This window comes from Ruditapes philippinarum, unplaced genomic scaffold (genome assembly GCF_026571515.1).
Source record: "Ruditapes philippinarum isolate M1 unplaced genomic scaffold, ASM2657151v2 ctg1279_1_1_1_1, whole genome shotgun sequence".
In the NCBI taxonomy this organism is placed as follows: domain Eukaryota; kingdom Metazoa; phylum Mollusca; class Bivalvia; order Venerida; family Veneridae; genus Ruditapes; species Ruditapes philippinarum.
This window is the reverse complement of record NW_026860496.1, coordinates 63,416-86,097: the sequence shown is the minus strand read 5'-3', so window position 1 is coordinate 86,097 and position 22,682 is coordinate 63,416. Positions and strand designations below refer to the sequence as shown.

General features: G+C 30.2%; 3 protein-coding genes and 1 long non-coding RNA gene across 5 annotated transcripts; 2 read left to right on the top strand and 2 right to left on the bottom strand.

Annotated features, from left to right (window-relative positions):
* The first annotated feature begins 410 nt into the window (after positions 1–410).
* On the top strand, positions 411–5,532 carry LOC132760310 (uncharacterized). Of its 2 annotated transcripts, XM_060752260.1 has the most exons (5): positions 416–798; positions 2,245–2,412; positions 2,801–2,939; positions 3,622–3,681; positions 4,387–5,532. In XM_060752260.1, the coding sequence occupies exons 1-5, from the start codon at positions 663–665 to the stop codon at positions 4,553–4,555; spliced, it is 672 nt and encodes a 223-aa protein (XP_060608243.1). In that variant the 5' UTR covers positions 416–662; the 3' UTR covers positions 4,556–5,532. The 2 variants fall into 2 exon arrangements, with proteins under 2 accessions (XP_060608244.1, XP_060608243.1); XM_060752261.1 differs by lacking the exon at positions 3,622–3,681 and having other exon boundaries at positions 411–798.
* On the bottom strand, positions 4,020–8,979 carry LOC132760309 (putative nuclease HARBI1). Its single transcript, XM_060752259.1, has 5 exons — positions 7,205–8,979; positions 6,313–6,545; positions 5,890–5,997; positions 5,526–5,694; positions 4,020–4,486 (listed from the first exon to the last, which is right to left on the bottom strand). The coding sequence occupies exons 1-4, from the start codon at positions 7,670–7,672 to the stop codon at positions 5,529–5,531; spliced, it is 975 nt and encodes a 324-aa protein (XP_060608242.1). The 5' UTR covers positions 7,673–8,979; the 3' UTR covers positions 4,020–4,486; positions 5,526–5,528.
* A 1,247-nt stretch (positions 8,980–10,226) lies between these two features.
* LOC132760311 (uncharacterized) lies at positions 10,227–14,511 on the bottom strand. The gene is made up of 2 exons (XR_009629835.1): positions 14,035–14,511; positions 10,227–11,122 (listed from the first exon to the last, which is right to left on the bottom strand). It is a non-coding gene; the product is annotated as an uncharacterized LOC132760311 (long non-coding RNA).
* Positions 14,512–21,905: 7,394 nt separating this feature from the next.
* On the top strand, positions 21,906–22,682 carry LOC132760308 (zinc finger protein 98-like; the record flags this gene model as incomplete). Its single annotated transcript, XM_060752258.1, has 1 exon — positions 21,906–22,682. A coding segment is annotated over one exon (777 nt), but the record flags the coding sequence as incomplete, so codon positions are not given.

Genomic DNA, 22,682 nt, shown 5'->3' with positions numbered 1-22,682 from the left:
TTTTATTCCCAAAATTTATTGTTACTTGCTATTAAACATTTCTGCAATATTGATTAAAATATTCGAATTTTATACATGTCGTTGCTGATGTCAACAATATTATGGTTGGGTCTCGATCAAAGCGGTCTCCGGTCTGGGCACATTTCACTCCTAAAGAAGGAGGTGGTGTTTGCATTTATTGCCAAACGTTTTGCCTTGGGAAAGGTGGAAATACTAGTAATTTAATAAAACACCTGAGACTGAAACACAATCTACAACTGAAACAATGTACTCTATTTGACTCGTTGAAGCCGAAGACTGGTCAAGCTGAGAAAAATAGTATGTGCTTAACATGTAAATTTCATATTGTTATTCATCTGGGGCCGTATTCACAACTGAGTTATTTCTTAAGTTAAAACATAAGTTGAAAAAAAAATCTTAGCTAAGAAAATTTTTTATCTTAAGATTAAGTCGTATTCTGAAAACGACTTAAGAAAAACTTAGCTGAGATTATTCTTAAGATTGAGAAATATCTTAAGTAATAAATATTTCACTTAAGAAAATTCTTAAGTCGGTCGCTAATGAAAGCGGTTTTCCCGTTGCTTAAAATAGTAACGGAAGTACTCTCCAATGTCTTAAAATAGTACCGGAAGTTTATCCGCTGTCAAACAGACGATACTGTAATGGATCTCGTAAAGAAAAGATCGGCAAACTTTTCCGAACAAGAATGCGTCTTGTTGATGGAGATACTTGGTGAGGTTTCGGAGTTAAATCCAAACCTCACCAGGTATCAATACCTGAAACACAAATTTACCAATGGTAAGTAATTTTAAGCTGTTACTTGGTCAGTTCCCAGCACTGCAGCAGTGACATACGTAGGTTAAGTACCGTGATATCATAGAAATGGTATATATTTCTTGTCATGAATACATTCATTATTTACAAAATTAAATTTATTGGCAGATGAAAATGAATTGAGTGTGCCAGTTTAAAAAATATTAGCATCATTGTGTGTTGCTTTTACTAGCAGTCACAGAAAATGTTTGTTTGTTTTGTTTTGTTTCATTTTACTCCTTAATTTTCCCAACAATATTTCAGTCATATAGGTGGGTTGTTTCCTAACCATCATTCCTGGAGAGTTACACCAGTACTAGACTACCTTCCTGCTAGCTAAACTACCAAAGCATCTCCCGGGAATGGAACCCAGGCCCAAGAGAGTAACTGGATTAGAAGTAATCGACTCTAACCCCTCGACCACGGAGGCGGTTCACATAAAATGTAAATACTGGGATATCATAGAACCCGTGATATCATAGGAACCGCATATACGTCTTATTCAGTCTAGTAGAGTGCCCTAAATGTGTTCGTGTCTTTACTGTGCATTACACAAAGTAACAAAAAATCTTTGTTCAGGATAAAAGAAAAACAATTGGATATTTTTAAACCTCAAAGTAAATTTAAATTGAACAATATTATGTTTTCCCCGGTATGTCTGAATACTGTTGTCTCTTATCTTTCAAAAGTTTGCTTATGAATATTCTTAAAAACATTTTTGTTTTGTCAAAAAGAGAGCAAAATGAAGTTTTTTTTTACCCCTTATGCATTCAGTACTATCACTTAATCTTAAATTTCCAATATGCCTATTATATGGATTATTTATCTTTCATTCCCAAATTAAAATTGTGTTGAAGGTATTCTAAAATATTCTCTTTGATTTTTACATATATGTGCTCTATCTGAGTGATTTCAGTGTGGAATAAATGATGAAAACAGCTCAAGTTCAGGGTTTTATTTTCAATGAGGAAATATAAAAAAATCACATTTAAATACAAAGAACAGAAAATAACTAACAAACAGAAAATAAATTATGCAAAGAATACAGCTTTTCATTTCAATAGAATTCAACATATAATAAATTCATATAATTCAAAGCACATTATAGTTCTTAATATTTCTAACAAAAAAATATCATGAAACAAAACATTACCAGCTGCATCTGGCTGATCTATGATTATTTTACACTGATTATAAATTTAAAGATTATTTCTTTTTAAAATTAAATAAATCCCTTTCAATAGAATCTACTTTATACTGGTAAATTGTTAAGTATGGAACATTAGTTTCAGCTCAACTGTTGTTATGACAGGAGGAACTGTAGCACTCATGTAGAAAATTTTCCCTCCAGTTTAAAAGGGTGAATTTGTTAAAGATAAAACTCATGGTGTTAAATATCATCGTTTTCAACAGTGCTCTTCTTTCTTATAGGGATTACCTCTAAATCTAAGAGAGACCAATGGAATCAGATTCACAACAGATTCGTTTCATGTTCAGGGACATCTAGAAACCAAGAAGAATTGGAGAAGAAAACGAACAATCTGGTTCAAAAACACAGGAATTTGTACTCGGATTTCAAAAGAAATATAAGTCAGACAGGTATGTTATGCATTTAGTTATGCCAAGGATAGGAAAAATAATTATATCAATAAGTCATGTTCATGATAAACAAAAATATGTTGATGAAAGAGATTTTAACTGAAGCTTTAAGTAGGTGTTTAAAGCTAATGACTTCAAAAACTTAGTAATTTGATAATTCCTAATTTATAAACTGCCTTTCAATTCATGTCTTACCAAACTTGTCATACTATTTCAATAATTGGACTTTTTATCACTGAAAAGTTTATGCAAATGATATGCAAAAAAATATTGAAAAATTGTTATACCAGACAGAAATTTATAAGATTAAAATGTCAGCAAGACCTTTGAATATCTATTATATAAGAAATTGTAAGAATCCATTAATGACATTAATTATTTTCCACAGGAGGCGGACCAAGAACACCTGCTCTTTCCTTCCTTACAGAGGCTGTTATGGCCGTTGTAGGGAAGGAAAGTGTCAGTGTGGCTGGGGTATGTTTGGGAGAACATACAGATACCACCATTATGACCTCGGTTGACAACAGGTGATTTATATTTTGATATTCATTTTCTTTTTATTTTTTCAAATGATTATGCATACAAATATTTCAATATTCAAATCATATATGAGCAATTATATACTAATTTAATGTACATGTAAGCTAATGGAAGCAGTGACATTATGATCATAAAAATTATTATGGTTATCACAGGAGTACCTTGATGAGAAACTTGTATTTGACTCAAGCTAAATTTACTAGGTAAAGATCTCATGAGGTACAGAGAATCATTCAAGTAAAAACCATGAGAGCAAACTTCTAGTTAAAGATCAAGATTATAGATGATATTGTATGAGTGTAAGTTTAATACTGAATTTATTGAAGTTGAATTTAAGTATATTATACCATACTCTGACGAGCATGACATTATTTTATTCAAAGAGTTCAATAAATTCATTAATGAATTTACACAAATTTTATATTATATTTATCACATACCAAAAATAAAGACTGTTTAGAGTGCAAAAGAATCATTTTGCCTTGATGGCCTATAGTTAAAGGTAACATTTAGTGCATCTTTACATTTTGTAAAAATATATGCACTGTTGAGCAATACCATTCTTACGAAGTCGCAAAAGTGGCAAGGGTATGTGATACCCATAATAACTTAATAAATTATAATTATATCTATATATCAAACTATGAATTACTTTGTATACTTTAACAGTTCTGAAACTGCAGTACAGCTGCAAGAGGTGCAGTCTGAGGAAGTTGTTGTTGAAACCAGGTAATGAAATTGGTGTCTTAATTACTAATTGTATCAGAAATAGTAAAATTTAATTTTATATAATATAATTATGCAAATAAATGTCATTACATTTATTCCTGATGATAAAGTGCATGCCAACTAGGCTCGGCACACAAAAATGAACAGCCTCAGCATAGCCTTGCCCTCTACCTTTTTTCTAAGCCTTGCCTGATAAAATTTGTCATATCAGCCATTGGCATGATATTCTTTATTTATTTATAGTCAAATTGTTTATACTTCTCTCTTTATACCATGTCCAATTTTTTTTTTCAAGTAGTATTATTCTTAATACTTTAAGGAGATAATAAAAAATTAAGTGAAGCTGAAGTTTAAATTATACTTCAATTCTTCTCACTGGTATCCCAGCACCTACTATTATTGTGTGAAGTTACATTGAAATATTATTGATAGCTTAAAATCATATCTGGACAGTCAGTGTTTAGTATAATCAGTAGAGTTAAATTAAAAAAAGTTAAGTAAGGTGCTAGTATGGTTCTTTGATAAGTCACTTCTTCTCACTTGTCTTTATCAATATGTGAAGTTCAAATAGGGATCTGCAGGACACATGTAACGGCGGGCGGAAAATGTGATGATATTAGGCTCTCTCCTTTTCAGGAAGCACAAAATATAGTTTCAGTAAAGTATGTATTGATTAACAAGCAAACTGATTTATATTATTTGCAGGTCTCAATTGCCAGTGAGGGCAAAAAGCCAGTCACACTTCACATCAAAGTCTTCCAACCACTGTGAAATATGTTGCAAATCCAAACAAGAACTCAACAAACTGAAAAAAAGAAAATTAGAACTGGAAATTGAACTACTTAAAAAAAAGCTACATCTACAAGAAGAATAATATATATGAATTCAGATGAAAATATTAAATAAAAAGTAAATTGAATTATGGACAGAAATAAATATAGGATATTTAGGTTTTTTCTATAAATACAGGATTTATTTTCCTCGACAAGGTATGAAAATAAATATTAAATATATTGAAATGTGATAATTTTCATACCACAAGATGAAAATAAGTCCTGTATTTGAAGAAAAAACATTTTATGAGCATTTTATTTCATCAATATTTTTCAATATTTCATTAATAAGAATGTAATAAATAGAGGATATTCAAGTTTTTTCTATAAAGACATGATTTATTTTCATCGAGTGGTATGAAAATAAATATTTCATGAGTGGCGGTAGCCACGAGTGAAATATCGTAATTTTCATGCCACAATTAAGATGAAGATAAATCATGTATTTATAGAAAAAACTTGAATTTTTTGTTTATTATATACATTTTTCTGTTTTTTGACATAAAAATTTGAAAGACTTTCCCTTAAATTTTGTGTACTGGCAGAATTTAAAAGAAAGTAGTCCGGCAAGACACCAGTGAAAATACGGAAAATATGTTTCACTGCAGTGAAAAATAATTTTTTACAGTGAAAATACGGAAATGAAAATATGCATTTTATTTCATCAATATTTCATTTATAAGTATATAATAAATTGCCATATTTAAATTTTGCTTCTTTTGGGGAAATAATAACTGCATAATTATGTCATGTTAAAAATGTAAAAAATGTCAAAATTTTGCAAAATTACATGTTAACATTGATATTGTGACATCATGATTTAATGAGGGCGTGAAAAATAATGCATGACATTAAACTGCATATGTCAGTAAAAAATGACTTAAGATCACTGACTGAAACATGAAATAAATAGGAAATTTGTTTTTGGCAAGACTGAGAGATATATTTCACTTGTAAACTGGAATCAAATGTCAGTGTTAAGCATTGTCAGTGTATCAAAAGAGAAATTACCTTTCAAAAATAAGTTGCTGCAACATAGTCTCTGTACCTCAAACCATCCTGAGGACCACTTTGCACTATAGTTTGAGGTTGAATTTGACCATTATGCAAAATATCTAATGGCATTGGAATATTTCTGGATTTGCATAAGTTGTGTAATACTCCACAACATATAATCAGCCTGTAATAATCCAGTAAAATATTATTATCTACTCAAGATTACTATATGGATTTGTTGTTTTTTATGTAAGAGTCATTGTTAAAATAATCATTTTTTATCTTATGAAGTAATATTGTCTAAAAAACATGTATGAATTATTGATGTATAAGAATAACATGTAGTAAGAACAGGTTTATAAGAAGTTAAAGTACTTACTTGCATACTTTCTCTGGATTCATTTTAATCTCGGAATGTAAGACACCCCAGCGCCTTTTCAGTTGGCCAATGCCTCTCTCAACTTTGGCTCTTGTTGATTTATGTGCCCTGAAATATTTTTTTTCCATCTTACAATTGTTAAAAACAGATTTTTTTGTTAAATATATTACTTACTATTTAATAATTTTACCTGAGACTATATGTATATATTCATGAATTAATTAATAAACTTTACATGCTCAATATTTTGTACAAGAATAGAAGTAAGTGGTTCTCCATTTTACAGCATTATGTCACTGACTCAAAATGAATAAATTTAAAAGCATAATAATTATGTAATTAGTTGTTATTTATATAAAACATAACTGTCAAGATATATAATTTATCAGGTTCTTCTATATATACTTTATTAAGTAACTGCACCTGTTATACTGAGATTGTGATCCTGGCTGGGGATTTAGGTAAGGGGTGAGGAGCCATCTTTTACATGGATAACCACTATCACCTAAAAGATAGTGGTCACCTGGTGGAAAATGACCCGCACCACCTTCCATTAATCCCCAAACACCACTCTCCCTCAAAATTCGGCTGTCATGGACAGATCCCGGCCATCTTGCCACCATATCTATTATTCGATCATTGGGATCAAAAACAACCTGAAAATTAGCATTGGAGGTTTCTTATTTTTGTAAACAGCTATGAAGTGCTAACAAGGAAAGGAAAATTATCAAATTACTTGATATCGTCTATTTATTATTGGTTTGCTTGATTAATATTAAAATATTTTATAATGATATAAAGGATGAGCAAATTAACTGTTTATTATGCCCCCTTTCGAAGAAGAGGGGGTATATTGTTTTGCTACTGTCGGTAGGTCTGTCCCTTTGTAGACTGCATGGTATCCGCTTATTTTTTTAAAAACTATTTATCACAAAGACTTCATATTTCACATACTAATTGGTCATTACCACTAGATGTCCTCAATTGATATTGGGATCACTATGTCAAAGGTCAAGCTATTTATATTTCACATATTGATTGGTTATTAGATAGCTAGTGGGTCATTATTTTTCCGTAACTGAATGCTTCCATGTACCCATTTATGGCAAGTTTCTTTAACAAAATTAGCAATAATGCGAGTCAAGGGCTAGAAAGGGGGCTTATGTGTTGTTTCGACATTTCTTGTTCAATAATTATTGCACTACAAATGCTCACATGAATTATCAAGTTTATAGTCCCTGCATATTTATCTGACAATTGTTAAGACCACAGAAGGCATGATTTAAACAATCTTGGTAGAACTAAGTAATTGTACCTGAGTATTGATGCTATGATAATTCATTCTGTTAACATACACCTCTTCATTCTGTGTTGGTGCTTGAAGTTGCACGTGAGTGCCATCGATAACACCAAACACATTGGGGAAGCTGGCTGTGCCATAAAATTCCCTTTCAAAATCTTGTAATTCTTGTTGTGTTTTGGGAAATTTTATGTATCTTTGTACAATATGAGGTCTACTCAATGAATGTATAACTTGTGAGATACATCTTGACACTGATGGCTGTGATATGCCATGTATGTCTCCATCATTCAATTGAATCTCTCCAGATGCAAAGTATCTTAAAGCAATTTTTACTTTCTGCAAAGGTGTGATGGCATTTTTCTTCAGGGTTTTTGGCTGCAGATCTTCTCTAAGCAGTTCAGTTAGAAACATAATGCCATCCTTGTCTAACCGGTATCTGCTGATCACTTCCTGATTTGTCAAATCTCCAAATTCAGCCATTTTTCTACAGTTATCAAGAAAATAAAAATTATACAAATTCAATGTGTTTTTTATTCCCAAACATGTAGTTACCAAGCTTAAACATTACATTATTTGGCTGGGTTTTTTTTAAGTAAAAATTAAAAGCCATAAATGTAATAAAATGTAATACTCTTAATGGCCTGATTACCTTTTAGTAATGTAAATATCAATCATATAAATTGAACATTTGTTGCCACATTATTTAAGTCATATAGGCGGGTAGTTTCTTAACCATCATATCTGGACAGTTACACCAGTACTAGACTACCCTTCCTCCATGCTAAACTACCAAAGCATCTCCCGGAGATCGAACCCACGCCAGGGAGGTAACTGGATTACAAGTCATCGACTCTAACCCCTCGACCACGGAAGGTGCATTATCAAGTTTTTGTCTAAGATTTTCTAAGGAGGCCATGCGTCATGAATTTTCTGCCACTGTGATTTTTACTGAAAGTGCCCAAATCATGGAGAGAGAAGTGTCATTTGACCCCCTACGCCCCTCCTATGAATCCATGCATAAATCTCCTAGTGCCCAACTGATTACAGCAATGAGATGATTCATTACAGCATGTACATGCTTTTCAGTTGACTGTGAAATTATATTTGATATTTTCACAGGAAAATATCAAATATATTTTTCAATGGGAATGTGAATGAAAAGAATAATTATATCATAATTGATTGGAAGCACACAAACATACATATAAAGCTCTTAGATAGTGATGTCATAGTTTTGTTATTACACTTATGGCCATATTTCAGTTGATATATATGACAGTGTCATGATATTTAAATAGTTTTAGTTACTACAAGTATGTTAAAGTTATGACCTTAAAGATAATTTTCAAGTAAATACCTTAGCAAAAAAGTAGCTATTTTATCTTCAAAACAGTTCATAATTCTGTCCAAATCATGCCAAAGTTATGGGCTTTAGATGTTGACCGTAGATGATATGTATTACAAAGGAGCAACTTATTACATTCCTAAAATTTCCTTATACAAGATCCATTTTTTAAGAAATAGTTACGAGCCGCGTCATGACAAAACCAACATAATGATTCAGACAGGGACTTTGGATTCTTTCATGTGAGGAAGCTATCCAGCTAGCTTACGGAACGATGGTGGTTCTACTCAGGTGCCCGTTTGTGCCTGAAATAATGCACGGAAGGGCACCTGAGGTCTTCCTCCACCACCGTAAAGCTGGAACGTCGCGATATGACCTATACTGTGTCGATGTGACGTAAAACCCAAAACAAAACAAAAAAAAACAAAAAACCAACATAATGGGTTTGCGACCAGCATGGATCCAGACCAGACTGCAGGATTTATGCTGTTCGCTATCAGTTTCTCTACTTGTAATAGAGTTGGTAAGCGAACAGCATGGATCCTGATCAGACTGCGCGGATGCGCAGGCTGGTCTGGATCCATGCTGGTCGCAGACCCATTATGTTTTGTCGTGACATGGCTCATATCAATCCTCAAACTTGGTATGCTCATTTATAGACAGAATGTTACAGAAAGGTAATCATGACATTTTTCAGACTAATTTATGCACATGTTTCAATTCTATTCATTTCTGTTGAAGTTAATTTTTGAAAAACAAAGATGTATTCACTATAAACTTAATGTAATTATTAACATAACAAGAGTCTCATTCAAGCATGTCCAACAATTTTTTATTTTTACTTTGCTAAATGTAAACAAAAAGTTTAAACAAAACTTTAGATAACAAGAGCTGTCGATGGGATAGCACACTCAAATATTCTTAGTGCCTGACAGTAAAAAAAGCCTTGATTATGTCAAAGTTCACAAGAGAGGCAAAGAAAATAATTAAAATACATGTTACAGTAAAGGGCCATTGAGAGAGTCCCATTATGCTTTCAAAGAAGTGTATAAAATTTCAACTTGTTTCAAAGCCAGAATCTGATGTCAATGGACTTGAAAATAATGGAAAATATTTGAGGTGGTTCGCAAACTAATGATCAATATTAAAGTTTGCGGATGGCAATAGGAACTCGAACATGACTGTAACAATACCTTTATTTTTTTTCTTCAAAAAGAAATTGCGCTAAAAAATGAATATAAGATGCCAAGCATAATACTTTGGAATTAATTTATTTGTTTGTTTAGTTATGCAACTTTTTGATACTGATTTTTTCAACAATCTTTTTATTAAAGCAGCATGCCTCCAGATTTATGATAATTTTCATAAATATTTTGAAAAATTAAATTTAATGCATAATATTGTATAGTAACCAAAAAGAAGCAATTTACACATTACCAATGGCACTTACAACCCACGTCAATAACAAAAAGAGGTCAAGATATGCAAAACATTTCCTTACTGTGTTAGTAAAGCAGTAGAAGTATAGTTACACATTTGAAAAATCCACCATTAACCGCTCATAACATAAAAAGTTATAGTTGAATCTTGAATCTTTCTAATTTTTCTTTAATCATAGTACGTTTTTCACAAATTAGATATATGGAAATAGGTGTTCACTCATCTGGTGGCATGCTACTTTAAAGTAGATTCAACATATTTTTTTTACTATGTAAAATCAATCTAATGTTAAATTTTGCATAGTTAGAGTGAATTGAGAAAAGATAAACATTCTGATTATCCTTTTAATTTACTAATTGCTTTCTCTACAGTTAAAATTAAAGTAAGAAACAAATATTACACATTATGCAGAAACAAAGCATGTTTCATCAGTCTTGGTTATTTTCAAAACAATACGACTAAAATAGATTGCATCAAGTTTATATAATTGATCAATGCACATGATATATTCATGTATATCAGACAAGATTTTCTAATGTCTACACTGTCTACACTGTCTAGTGAAATTTAATTTTTCACACCAGGTGTGGAAAAGTCTGGTAATTTCAAATGATGTCCTTCTAAGTATTGCTCTTTATCCAAGACATGCTGGCTTACAATGAAATTGGTCACCACGATAGTTAGCTATGGATCATCTGTGGTATTTCAAAGTTAGTATCTGTTGATGTGTTCCAGTGTCTTTCAATTCATTTAAAATCTTTAACTTCCCCATTAGTTTACATGTATAATGTTGTAATGACATGCATGTAAGTAACAACAGGAGATATTTCTAATTTTCCGGAAAGAATATTGAATATATACAGTCTCTACTTTTCACAGCTATTCCTTTGTTAATGTATTCTTTTATATGTTTGCTCCTTATCATCACAATGACCTATTGGATATAACACGGTATATACTGTCTTAATTTTCACTGTGATGAAACACTGTTATATTCGGCAGTATAAATTGATGTATCAATTGCAACATTCCAAAAATTGTTGTTATGAGATTCATTCCATGTTGTTGTCTATTCTATATTCCTTGTATGTTTTGACTGTCAATTCTGATAAATACGAACTCGGTACAAGCAGCTTGATCAGCTTCTGAAAAAAATATACAAAAAATGATAAATGTTATAGTTACATAAACCAACAAGAGCACCGCTAGGCAGAACATTATATGCCCTAATTAAGTGTTGGTTTTTTTGTAAGGATGAAGCATTTGCAAGACATGGGAATTAGCTGTTCATCCTATATAAGATTTAACTGCTGTAGGGTGATTAATATACTTAAGTTATTGAGCGGAAACTGTTTTCAGTTTTAAGGTTATAGTGACATTGACCTTTGGCCTTGTGACTCTAAAATCAAAAGGGGTCTTTTACCCAATATGGACAATCATCCTAAGAAGTTTGAATATTGTGGGCCAAATGGAACTTAAGTTATGGTCCAGAAACCAAATTGCTTAAAGATGGACGGACATACGGACATACTCACAAAATGGTACTTATGTGACTTTTCCTTTTATCTTTTTGGCCATTATTAGTCACACAAGGCTTAAAAAAAGACACACAAGTAAAAACGGAATGAATAGGATCAAAGAGAAATTACTGTTACCCATTGTTCTCAAAGTCACACAAGTACCTCTGGGTTCAAACGGACAGACAGACAGACACCAGGGGGTATAACATAATATGCCCATATATTAGTGAATAGGATTCATATTCCCACTCAGATGCCCTTCATAGAAAAAGGGGAATAACTTTTGTAGCAATAAGATACATACAAAACTTAATTGGAAAGAAGAAACAGAGTTATGAAACTTGGCATGCTAATCCTGTATGTTTTCATCCATAGCCATAAGAAATTTCATGTGGATATCTTATATGGTGTCCGAGTTATTCAAATAAATGTATATTTCAGGACATTTTCAAAGTACATTTAACATTATAAATATTAGGCATTTAATTAGCTCTGTCAAAATTGAAAAAGGAGTACACTTCCAATACCTCTATTGGATTCAAAGATATTCACATGAACATAAATTTCTAACCAATCCACTGCCAATTTGAGACAGAAGCAATGCCCATTTGGTTAATATCATAGTTGTTTTGCCTATGTATATATTCAAATCTGTATATACTGTTTTAATTGTAAATGACATGTATATAATAATTTAAGCAACATTGAATAGTTTGAGCTTTACACACAAAGTCATTTAAAGGCCATAATCAGTTCAACTTTTTGTAAAGTAATGTTATAAACTGTTTCATGTGAAATGATTACAAAAAATATAGTATTATAACACAGATACATTTTTCACCATTGAAGAATTGTTTGTTATGCAATAAAATCATTATTGATGTTCTATATTTAGACATGTGACCAAACCATAAGACATGTGGTGAAACCATTAAAAATGTGACTTGCTGACAATAAGTACGGAAATAATTCAGGCACAATTTAGCTTAATATCAGGTATGGCAGCATTTATTTGTCAATGTTGCGTAAGAATCAAAACCATATATCCCAATCAATGATTTTTATGTAAGAAATAATATATCCCAAACTGTGATTTTATTGCTCAATAAAATCACTGTTTGGAGTTTGGATTGAGAGGAATTATATCATCCGCACATCATAACCAACACTACTACCAATATCTTTATAATATCATAATCAACACTACTACCAATATCTTATCATCATCAACACGACAACCAATATCTTACCATCATCAACACGACAACCAATATCATATCATCATCTTCATCAACACAATAACCAATTTCTTATAATCATCATCACCACGACAACCAATATCTTATCATCATCATCATCAACACAACAACCAATTTCTTTATAATATAATCATCAACATGACAACCAGTACCATATCATCATCAACACGACAACCAATATCTTAACATCATTATAAATACCATTATCACAATCACCGCCACCAACATCTAATCATCATCATCATCACTAACACCACCAACCACCAACATCATCATTAACACGATCATCATCATCATCATTACCACTACAACCCAAAGGCAAAATCACCTAAACCACAATCACAACATCAAAGCCAAAATCATCATTACCACCAACGATACAATGAATCATCATCAATACCACAATCTTCATCAGCTCCACATATCATCATCCAAAGGATTAAGGCTCCCACGTTTACAATTTTTTGTAAACGTTTACACGACTGCTAAGAACCAAAACGATACCGTTTAAACTGTGGTACCTCTATGTACTATACACACCATGTATTTGGGTCGCCAAATGATGTCTTTCTTTATACTTTTAATACATGAACAAATAAAGAATGTGCAAGGCTCATCACGATTGAGTCAGCACACATTTTTTGCATTGAAACCCCATTTTTTTTACCAAAAATGTATTATGTCACGAGCTATTTTGCACGGAAATGCTGTGTGGAGGGTTGTAAACACCCATTTTCCATTTGTTTACTTTGGAATAAACCACTAGAATTGATAAAATCCATGATTACAGGCAATGATTAAGAAATTTTGTAAGACAATATGGTCATTTCGATTAAACGGTAAACAATATCGTAAACGTTTATGAATGAAAATCGAAACGAATCTGTGTAATCGTGGGGGCCTTACAAAGGATACTGACACATTATAAATAAATCTGTCTGCCACCATTTTCACCACCATCACACTGGAATTAATTTATTAAATCAACATTTCTACACCATTTTTTTTGGATTTTTCTGTGAACTCATAGAAATAAACACTACATTCATCGTTTCTTTATATGATTATAAATTATTCAATAACGAGGCTCCGTTAAACCATGAAAGTTGTAGCAAATGTGATCAGCTGATAGTGTAAAATTATGATTCTCGCGAAAACTAGTTATTTTCCCATTTCATAATCATTAGCCATCGACAGTGATATTTATCTCAAGCATTATAACTATTACTTTCATTTTGCTTTTTCCTTTCATCAAATTTTTTGTATAAATGTACTTACGGTCAAGAATTCGACAGTATTTAGTCCAATTGTGATCCGTTGTAAAAGCAGCGTCTTCTTATCGATTTTTTTATTTCCGATTTAACTCCCTTCTTTTGTTTATATCATACTGTGTGCAGAAATTTCTTTGAACGAAATAATAACTGATATCCTATATAGCGTTAACTACCTCAAATAAATATCACATACCTGTTATTGACGCAAGTTTTCAATCGAATCGACGATTAACGTCCGCCATTTTTAAGATGATTTACTGCCAAGTTAAGAAATTTCTTAACTTTAAGATAGGGTAGTAGCTGACTTATATTTAAGACAAAAATTGTCCATCTTAAGACAAAACTTAAGATAAAAAACAGTTGTGAATACCACTTAAGTAAATTGCGGATTCTTATCTTAAATCTAAGATAATTTCTCAAAATATAAGAAAAATCTTATATTTAAGTCAAAAAATTAACTTAAGATCAGTTGTGAATACGGCCCCAGTGTAAGATTGGAATATTTTTCACAGATTGAGCACCGATTGGCGCAGCCACGAATGAAATATGAACTTTTGGTGTTCACAAGGTGAAATATGTTTCGATCTTACACTAAACAAAACAAATTTTAATTTTATTGTATGCAAAGAAACATTTTAAAAATACTTTAAACCTAATAATGAATGAAAAGTGCGCCAAATGATAATACAACGTGACGTCATTTACGACGTCACGTCATTAAGTTGGTTCCCAGTTCTGTGCACGCTGGTATTTCACTGAAACAACGTAAGGGGATTAAATTAAAAAAAATATCAAATTGATAATTTCACTGTTTAAAACAGTGAAATTACCAATTTTATATCACTTATGTATTTCTATAAACCACCGAAAAGCATGTAATAAAAGCCACATAAAAAGTATTATTTGATCAAAATGAAATGTAAACTATGTAACACTCTAGATGATGAATTCCAATATTTACTTGAATGTCCCCTGTACCAAGAAATTAGAAATGCATATTGAGGAGACCTAACATACTAAAATTAAAAGAATTATTTGAATCTGTAAATGTATGGATAGTTAAAATTTAAGCAATGTGTCGTGTCAAAAGTTAAAAATAAAATATACAGCCTACTGTATCACTGTATCATGAAAATTATATTATATTAGATCTGTTATTATGAATAAGAATTGACTTAGTAAAAGATATGTTACCTGTATACAATGCTTATATCATGTCATTGATATGTTTTGAAAGTAACAATTGTATTATTATTGTATACTTACAGGCAGCCTTTATATAAATAAAATTTATCATATATTCAAGGTAGGCATGCATTAATTGTTAACTGGCTGACACCATTTTGAAACTAACTGTTAAATACAAATATAAAAAATACATATTATAAGCTCAAACGCTCATAAACTGGAATATATTTTGCTAAATAATGTTGATTGACTATATCGTATTTGTAAATTTTAATTTTAAGTTTTTCAATTTGAGAACCAATTTCCGCTGTATATTGGACTACTGTACATATTGTATAGTTCCTAGATATTCCACAATTGTCATGTTTTATGAATTGCAAAATTTGCAAATAAACGAATTAAAATTAAAAGAAATTGTATCTTTATCCTATTATTTTTGTTGGATTATATCAACAAGTATCCTATTTACAGTAAATCATAGTGTCACAAAAATCTAGGTCATATCCAAAGATACTAGTAATAAAAATGTCATTATACATGTATATAGATCGATTACAATAAGTGATTCGGATGTGGCATAAATCTATGAGTTTCCAAAAATTTGGGATATCAATGCAAATATTTCCCCTTTCAGACAAGTTTTGAAAACTGTAGTATGCCGATGCATTATTTCACGGGTTTAAGGTAGTACACCCCTAATGGGCACGGTAATAAACTGTAAAATTGACAACATAAGACAGTTATATGCCTTAAATGTTACCTGTATGCAATTTTTAAACAAAATTTACCGTGTGGTTTATGAGTTATGGAAATTTTGTTTCTGAACTAAAACTTTGCCATTAGAAGGGCTTTTTTCTGTAATGAGGAAACTCTAAATAATCTATACTATTATCATTATGGAAAATGTTTTCATATTGCTCATTGTTCAGAGATAAATAATGACATTTAGGAAACAAATTAAACAAGCAAAATGATTGTTTTTAAACGAAATGTTTTTAATATGTATAAAAATGTAACCCTACCCCACCCACTTTTAACACTTATTTGACTATTTCCCTGGGTTAAAAGCCTTCTTTAAAAATCCCTTAAATTTTCCACAATGAGGGGCTGTTTTCAAAGTTTGTCTGAATTTTTTTTAATTCAATTCAATTCAATATTTTATTCGGCAAAAACATATAAATGTTCATCGCCAATATAACATATATACAATGGCGGTACAAATACAAAGAGAAAAGCATGAATTCATATTAATTAAATCAGTCGAATTCTTACAATAACAAAACAAAGAGATACTATATATGATCTATAACATACATAAAATAAATCCACATTACACAGTCATATTATGCCTGATAGTTTTCGCGCCAAAGATTAGCATTGTAAACGTATTTTGCAAGTTTATTAATAGTATTACTTTGTTGACAATTTAAAAGGGATTTGAATTTAAACAAATTTGGCCAATGACAATAATAATTAGGTAAAATATTAAGTCTAATCTGTCTGTAAAAAGGACATACTAAGAGGAAATGATACTCATTTTCTATACTATTCATATTACATTTCGTGCACATTCTTTGACTTCTATTAATGTTTCTATATCTCCCTTCTTCTATAGCTAAATTATGAGCAGAACACCGGAATCTAGACAAAGCAATTCTATAGCTTTCATATTTTACACAACTTATATTTTTCTAATTCAAAACTGGATTTAAATAAACAGTAAGTATCAAGTTTAGGAGATTCTTTGAGCTCTGAAAACCATTGCTGTAAATATTGGTCATAAATAGTTCTTATTACTGTTTGAATTTGTAAGTTAGTGATTTCTGTATTATCCCATAAATAAGAGTATCCTAAATTATCTTATAATTGTTTAACACTTACAGACCAGTTGTTTACTAATATTCCATGATCATCACGCATATTAGATACTTTAAAAACTAAAGAATTCGGGGTTTTCATAATTCTGAACCAATATTTTATCATTCTGATTTTACGACATATAATCATCGGAACTCGTCCAAATTCACCGTAAATCGCAGACGAACTTTTAAAACGTTTTTTAAAAATTTTAAATGAATTTTTTCTATATCAGGTGCCTTATGTAAACCCCAAATTTCACATCCATAATTCAGAATCGAAGTGATCATGGAATCAAATAACTTAATTTTTTCTTTAATGTCTAGTGATACAGTTTCAAATAGTGAAGTAAGCGAAAACAGAGCTTTCATAGCTTGTCCAGACAATGACTTTTGTGCCTGGAAAAAACTTCCATTAGCAGACAGAGTAACACCTAAATAAGTAAATTTAGTAATAATTTTAAGTCTATGATTATCATAAAATATATCAATATTTTCAGGTATATTACCTTTCTTACATATCATCACTACGGTTTTATCAATATTAAATGTATATTTGTTGGTCATGCAAAATATAAAATACTTTCACCGTGTAATTTTAATTTTATTAAACTTTGAAAATATCTGGTATCATATTTGCTATTAAATTTGGCATTATTAAGTCAATAAATACCTACAAAAATTATATAATTAAAATAAAACACTTTTTTCTTCCATTAGGGAACTGAGAGATTAATAAAAAAATGTTAAAAAGAAAAGAAAGGAAGAAAAAGTTGCACCTTCTGGGGATTGAACCCACGCCCTCAGTTTCAATACCTTTTACAGTGATTCTAGCCTATTTGAATACTCTTCAAAGTGTAGATAGTGCATTAAGGGTGGAGAACCTTAAATTGACAATTTAAGTCCGTAATAATATCTTTTTTAAAATATGGCAAACATAAATACAATATATAATCTCATCATTATAAAACATGTGCACGAAAAATATTTTTATTCTTGGAGTCCCAGTATAGATGCCAGAGCAATCTTTGACTTTTGCCTTTTTGTTTTTGTTGTTTTTTGTTTGTTTGTTTTTTGTTGGTTTTTTTTTTTTTTGGCAATTGATAAAGTAGCATTTATTAAGTATTTTGTATGGAAGTCAAGTTATTTTTTATCTATATTTTGTTACCTTTACAACAAACATTTTATATTCAGCGCTCCTTTCTTCAGGCGAAAAGCACTTGACAAAACTAACTAGGTGTTAGGATTTTGAGGAAACTCTGTATTTGGAACTATTAAAGTGAAGAAATTAGAAAATTTAAGTATCTGTTGTAATAAAATTATGCAATATTTTGTTTTTTCTTGAATATTCTCTATGTTACATATATTGTCTATGTTATGTACACTGTAGATTAAGGTATTGGTAGATGAAATATGTCAACATACTAATATACCATATTTATGTTTTAGATATTAATGATTTCTGTTTAAAAACAGTATATTCTGTAATTTTTATTCACATAGGATGTTTATGAAAGGTTCACTAAAACTTATATGTCACATTGTGAAACATTAAAATACTACATTTTTTAGAAAATTTAGAATATTTACTATTCTTCTGAAATGACATTACTGACAAAAATGCTCTTTATGCTGCAAATATATTGCATTATTTTCATTTTCTTGTGTATCATGAAAGAGTTAAGTTTATATTGTTAAATATACAAAATTAAGGATTATATATTGACTAAAGCATAAAAATATATTTGTTTATTTGGCATTTGAATTATTTAAAAGAAAATCTGTTTCTTTGTTATACGTACTTAATATAAGTCTCTCTCTATCTTTCATAAAAAGGTTGAAATTATGCAACATGTAATCAATCACCTTTGTTGAAATTTGAAAAGTATAATATCTTAAGATATTTGAAATACTATGTCATCTCGGCTATATGTATAATATATATAATTTCACACTTTTACATTAAGTATTAAATTACAATCTTTATGCTATAAGTACGTTTCGCACATTTTATTTTTCTCTCAAGCAAATCTAAGATTCAAATATGAAACTTTCTGTTTCATTACAAACAATTGATACTGAAATGAATGTTAAATTGTTAGAACCTATTTATAACCTGGATATCTTTCGTGTTTGTTTTTTTCGATAGGCTTTCGTTTCGTTTAGTTCAGGTTATTATGAAAGGTGTAAACATTCTATTTGATCCATTAGTCATACTAAATATTTTACTATAATATATATTTTTTCTCACCAAATTGTAACTATATATTACTATTATCCTAAAAATGTAAAATAGCCGTTTTCCATTATGTATTTGTATATGTTTATGTATGTATACTGATGATGTTTCCCGCTATTGTGGGACTTGTGCATTTTGTAAATAAATTGTATTGTATTGGAGTCCGTTTGGAGACACATTCTCCATATATATTGCATATTTTGGGCACACCATAACCCATGACGGAAAGAATATCTCGATAAAGATAAAAATCCGAACAAAATGGGTAAATAAATATTAGGGAAAGTCAGGAGAGTAGAATCACATTTCGATTTCTCTAAAAGGAGCTTTGTATTTTATATAAATGTTTAAAATGTTGAAAACTTACCCTGTGACTGATCTATTTTCTCCTTCAAATATCGACTGAAATCTCACATCTGGAAAAGTGGAAATTCACTAAATCTTTTACGATGTTTAATTTTCATATCCATATGGGTCTCCACCCTCCGTGAGTGTAGAGTAGATTATATTTTGATGTTCTGATTAAATCTTCAAAGCCCATGTGTCTTATGATAAACACATTGGTGTAATCATGTAAATGTATGTAATGGTATCTTATTTTTTAATAATAGATTTTCAAATTTTCATAATAAAGGCCATCTACAGTAATAATGTTTTAAATATTTATTCCTAATTTCTGTGTGTTTGGGACAAACCAAAAGAAAATGATATTCATTTTCGACCATTCGCATATTACAATTTGTACAAATTCTATCTTGTCTAGGTGTATTTATGTACCGACCAGTTTCTATTTTTAAATCATGTGACGAGGTTCTTAGTCTGCATAAGGTTATTCTAAATAATCAGTTAAACTCATATGATTAATGAAATTCTTCCGAATTTTAATTTACATGTAGATCTATACTTTTTTCTCCTCATAATAATCGACAGATTCATACATTGACCCTTTATTTTTGCCATTTATGCCCAATCGTTTGAAATATATATTAGATTTCGCTCATCTTGACAATGAAAAAATATTCGTAATGTGACTAAAATAAGTTTTATAATAATAATGATGATGATGATGATGACTACGACGACGATGATGGTGATGATGATAAAAACTATATTAATAATAATTGCATTAATGATTAAATAACAATAATATTACTACTAATAATGATAATAATTATAATAATAATAATAATAATAATAATAATAATAATAATAATAATAATAATATTAATATTAATAATAATAATAATAATAATAATAATAATAATAATGATAATAATAATAATAATAATAATATTAATAATAATAATAATAATAATAATAATAATAATAATAATATTAATAATAATAATAGTAGTTATAATTCTAATTATAGGTAGATAGATAGATCCATACATGACATTTTATTTTAATTGATATTGATCCCTACTTTGACCTTTTATGTAAGAAAACAATAGACTAAATGTACTTTTGTTAATAGATAGATTGTGGCGAAGTTCTTATTGTAATGCACTAATTTGATAATGCAATTGAGATAGGTGATGGGGCATGTCGGGCTTATATATAGAATACTTCTACGTGTCAAAATAAAGTGTCAGGAATTAACAAATTAAAGTAATTACATATATCCGGTATGCATTTTCACATGTCCTTTTGTTTCAGTAACTGCGTGCTCTATAAAAGGCCAATTTCTAAGTACTTTGACATTATATTAAAATAGTTGCATGATATGATAAGGACGAATCTATATCTCAATCGTTTATTAGTCAAAGTAACAAGAAGAACAAATTTCATTCGAAAGTTAACAGAACACGGGTAAATATATATATCTTTATTTGAAATTATGTTTTAACGATAAATTGAACATTGTTTAAATTATTCTTGCACTGATATTTAAATTTTAATTTTTCTCCAAAGAAAAATTTCTTCATTTCTTCACTTAACAGTGTTTAATTCTGTGTACTTTATCACAATGTAGTGTATTTTAACAGACAAATTTATAGTACAATTCTCCGATAATCCTTTATAAATAAATAGGAACGTCATCAGTATAATAATCATCATTTGAACTTTGGAGCTAATTTTTACATTTACGTTCTAATAATTGAAAGCTGGGACCAAACTTAAAATTTCAGTAACAATACTGGACATACAAGGGGGATTAAAATTTACTTGTTAATCTTATAGGATTCAAGAACTGTATTGTCAAACAGAAACATGAGCAGGAGTACAGAACAAAAGCAGTTATCGAAATGTGATGTCTGCGAATACAAAACTGCAAACAAAACCCACTTAATTAGGCACACGAAAATGCATACTGGTGGTAAAATAATTCAATGCGATATTTGTTTTCAACTGTTCTCACGAAACAATTTTCTTAAAACGCATATGGCAATACACACAGGAGAAAAGAATTATAAATGTGAAACATGTGACAAAGCATTTGCATTTAATTGTGATTTTAGAACTCACATGATCAGTCACACAGGAGGGAAAAGAATTAAATGTGAAATATGTGACAAAGCCTTTTCACATCAAGGTAATCTAAAAACTCATATGACAGTGCACACAGGAGAGAAGAAATATAAATGCGAAATATGTGACAAAGCATTTTCTAGTACTAGCAATCTAAAAACGCATATGACAGTGCACACGGGAGAGAAGAATCATAAATGTGAAATATGTGACAAAGCATTTTCTAATACTAGCAATCTAAAAACTCATATGACAGTGCACACGGGAGAGAAGAATCATAAATGTGAAATATGTGACAAAGCATTTTCTCATAATAGCAATCTAAAAACTCATATGACAGTGCACACGGGAGAGAAAAATTATAAATGCGAAATATGTGACAAAGTATTCGCTCGTAAATTTATTCTTCAATCTCATATACAAGTACATTTAGGACATAAGAATTATAAATGTGGAATATGTGACAAAGTATTTGCTCACAATGGCAATCTGAAAACTCATTTGAAAGTGCACACAGGAGAAAAGAAATATAAATGCGAAATATGTGACAAAGCATTTTCTAATAATAGCAATCTAAAAACTCATATGACAGTGCACACAGGAGAAAAGAAATATAAATGCAAAAAATGTGACAAAGCATTTTCTAGTAATAGCCATCTAAAAACTCATATGACAGTGCACACGGGGGAGAAGAATTATAAATGTGAAATATGTGATAAAGCATTTGCTCAAAAATGTACTCTAAAATCACATATGGCAGTGCACACGGGAGAGAAAAATTATAATTGCAAAATATGTGACAAAGCATTTTCACAAAATAGCAATCTAAAAACTCATATGACAGTTCACACAGGAGAGAAGCATTTGCAGTTAAAAGTTACCTTACACAACATATGA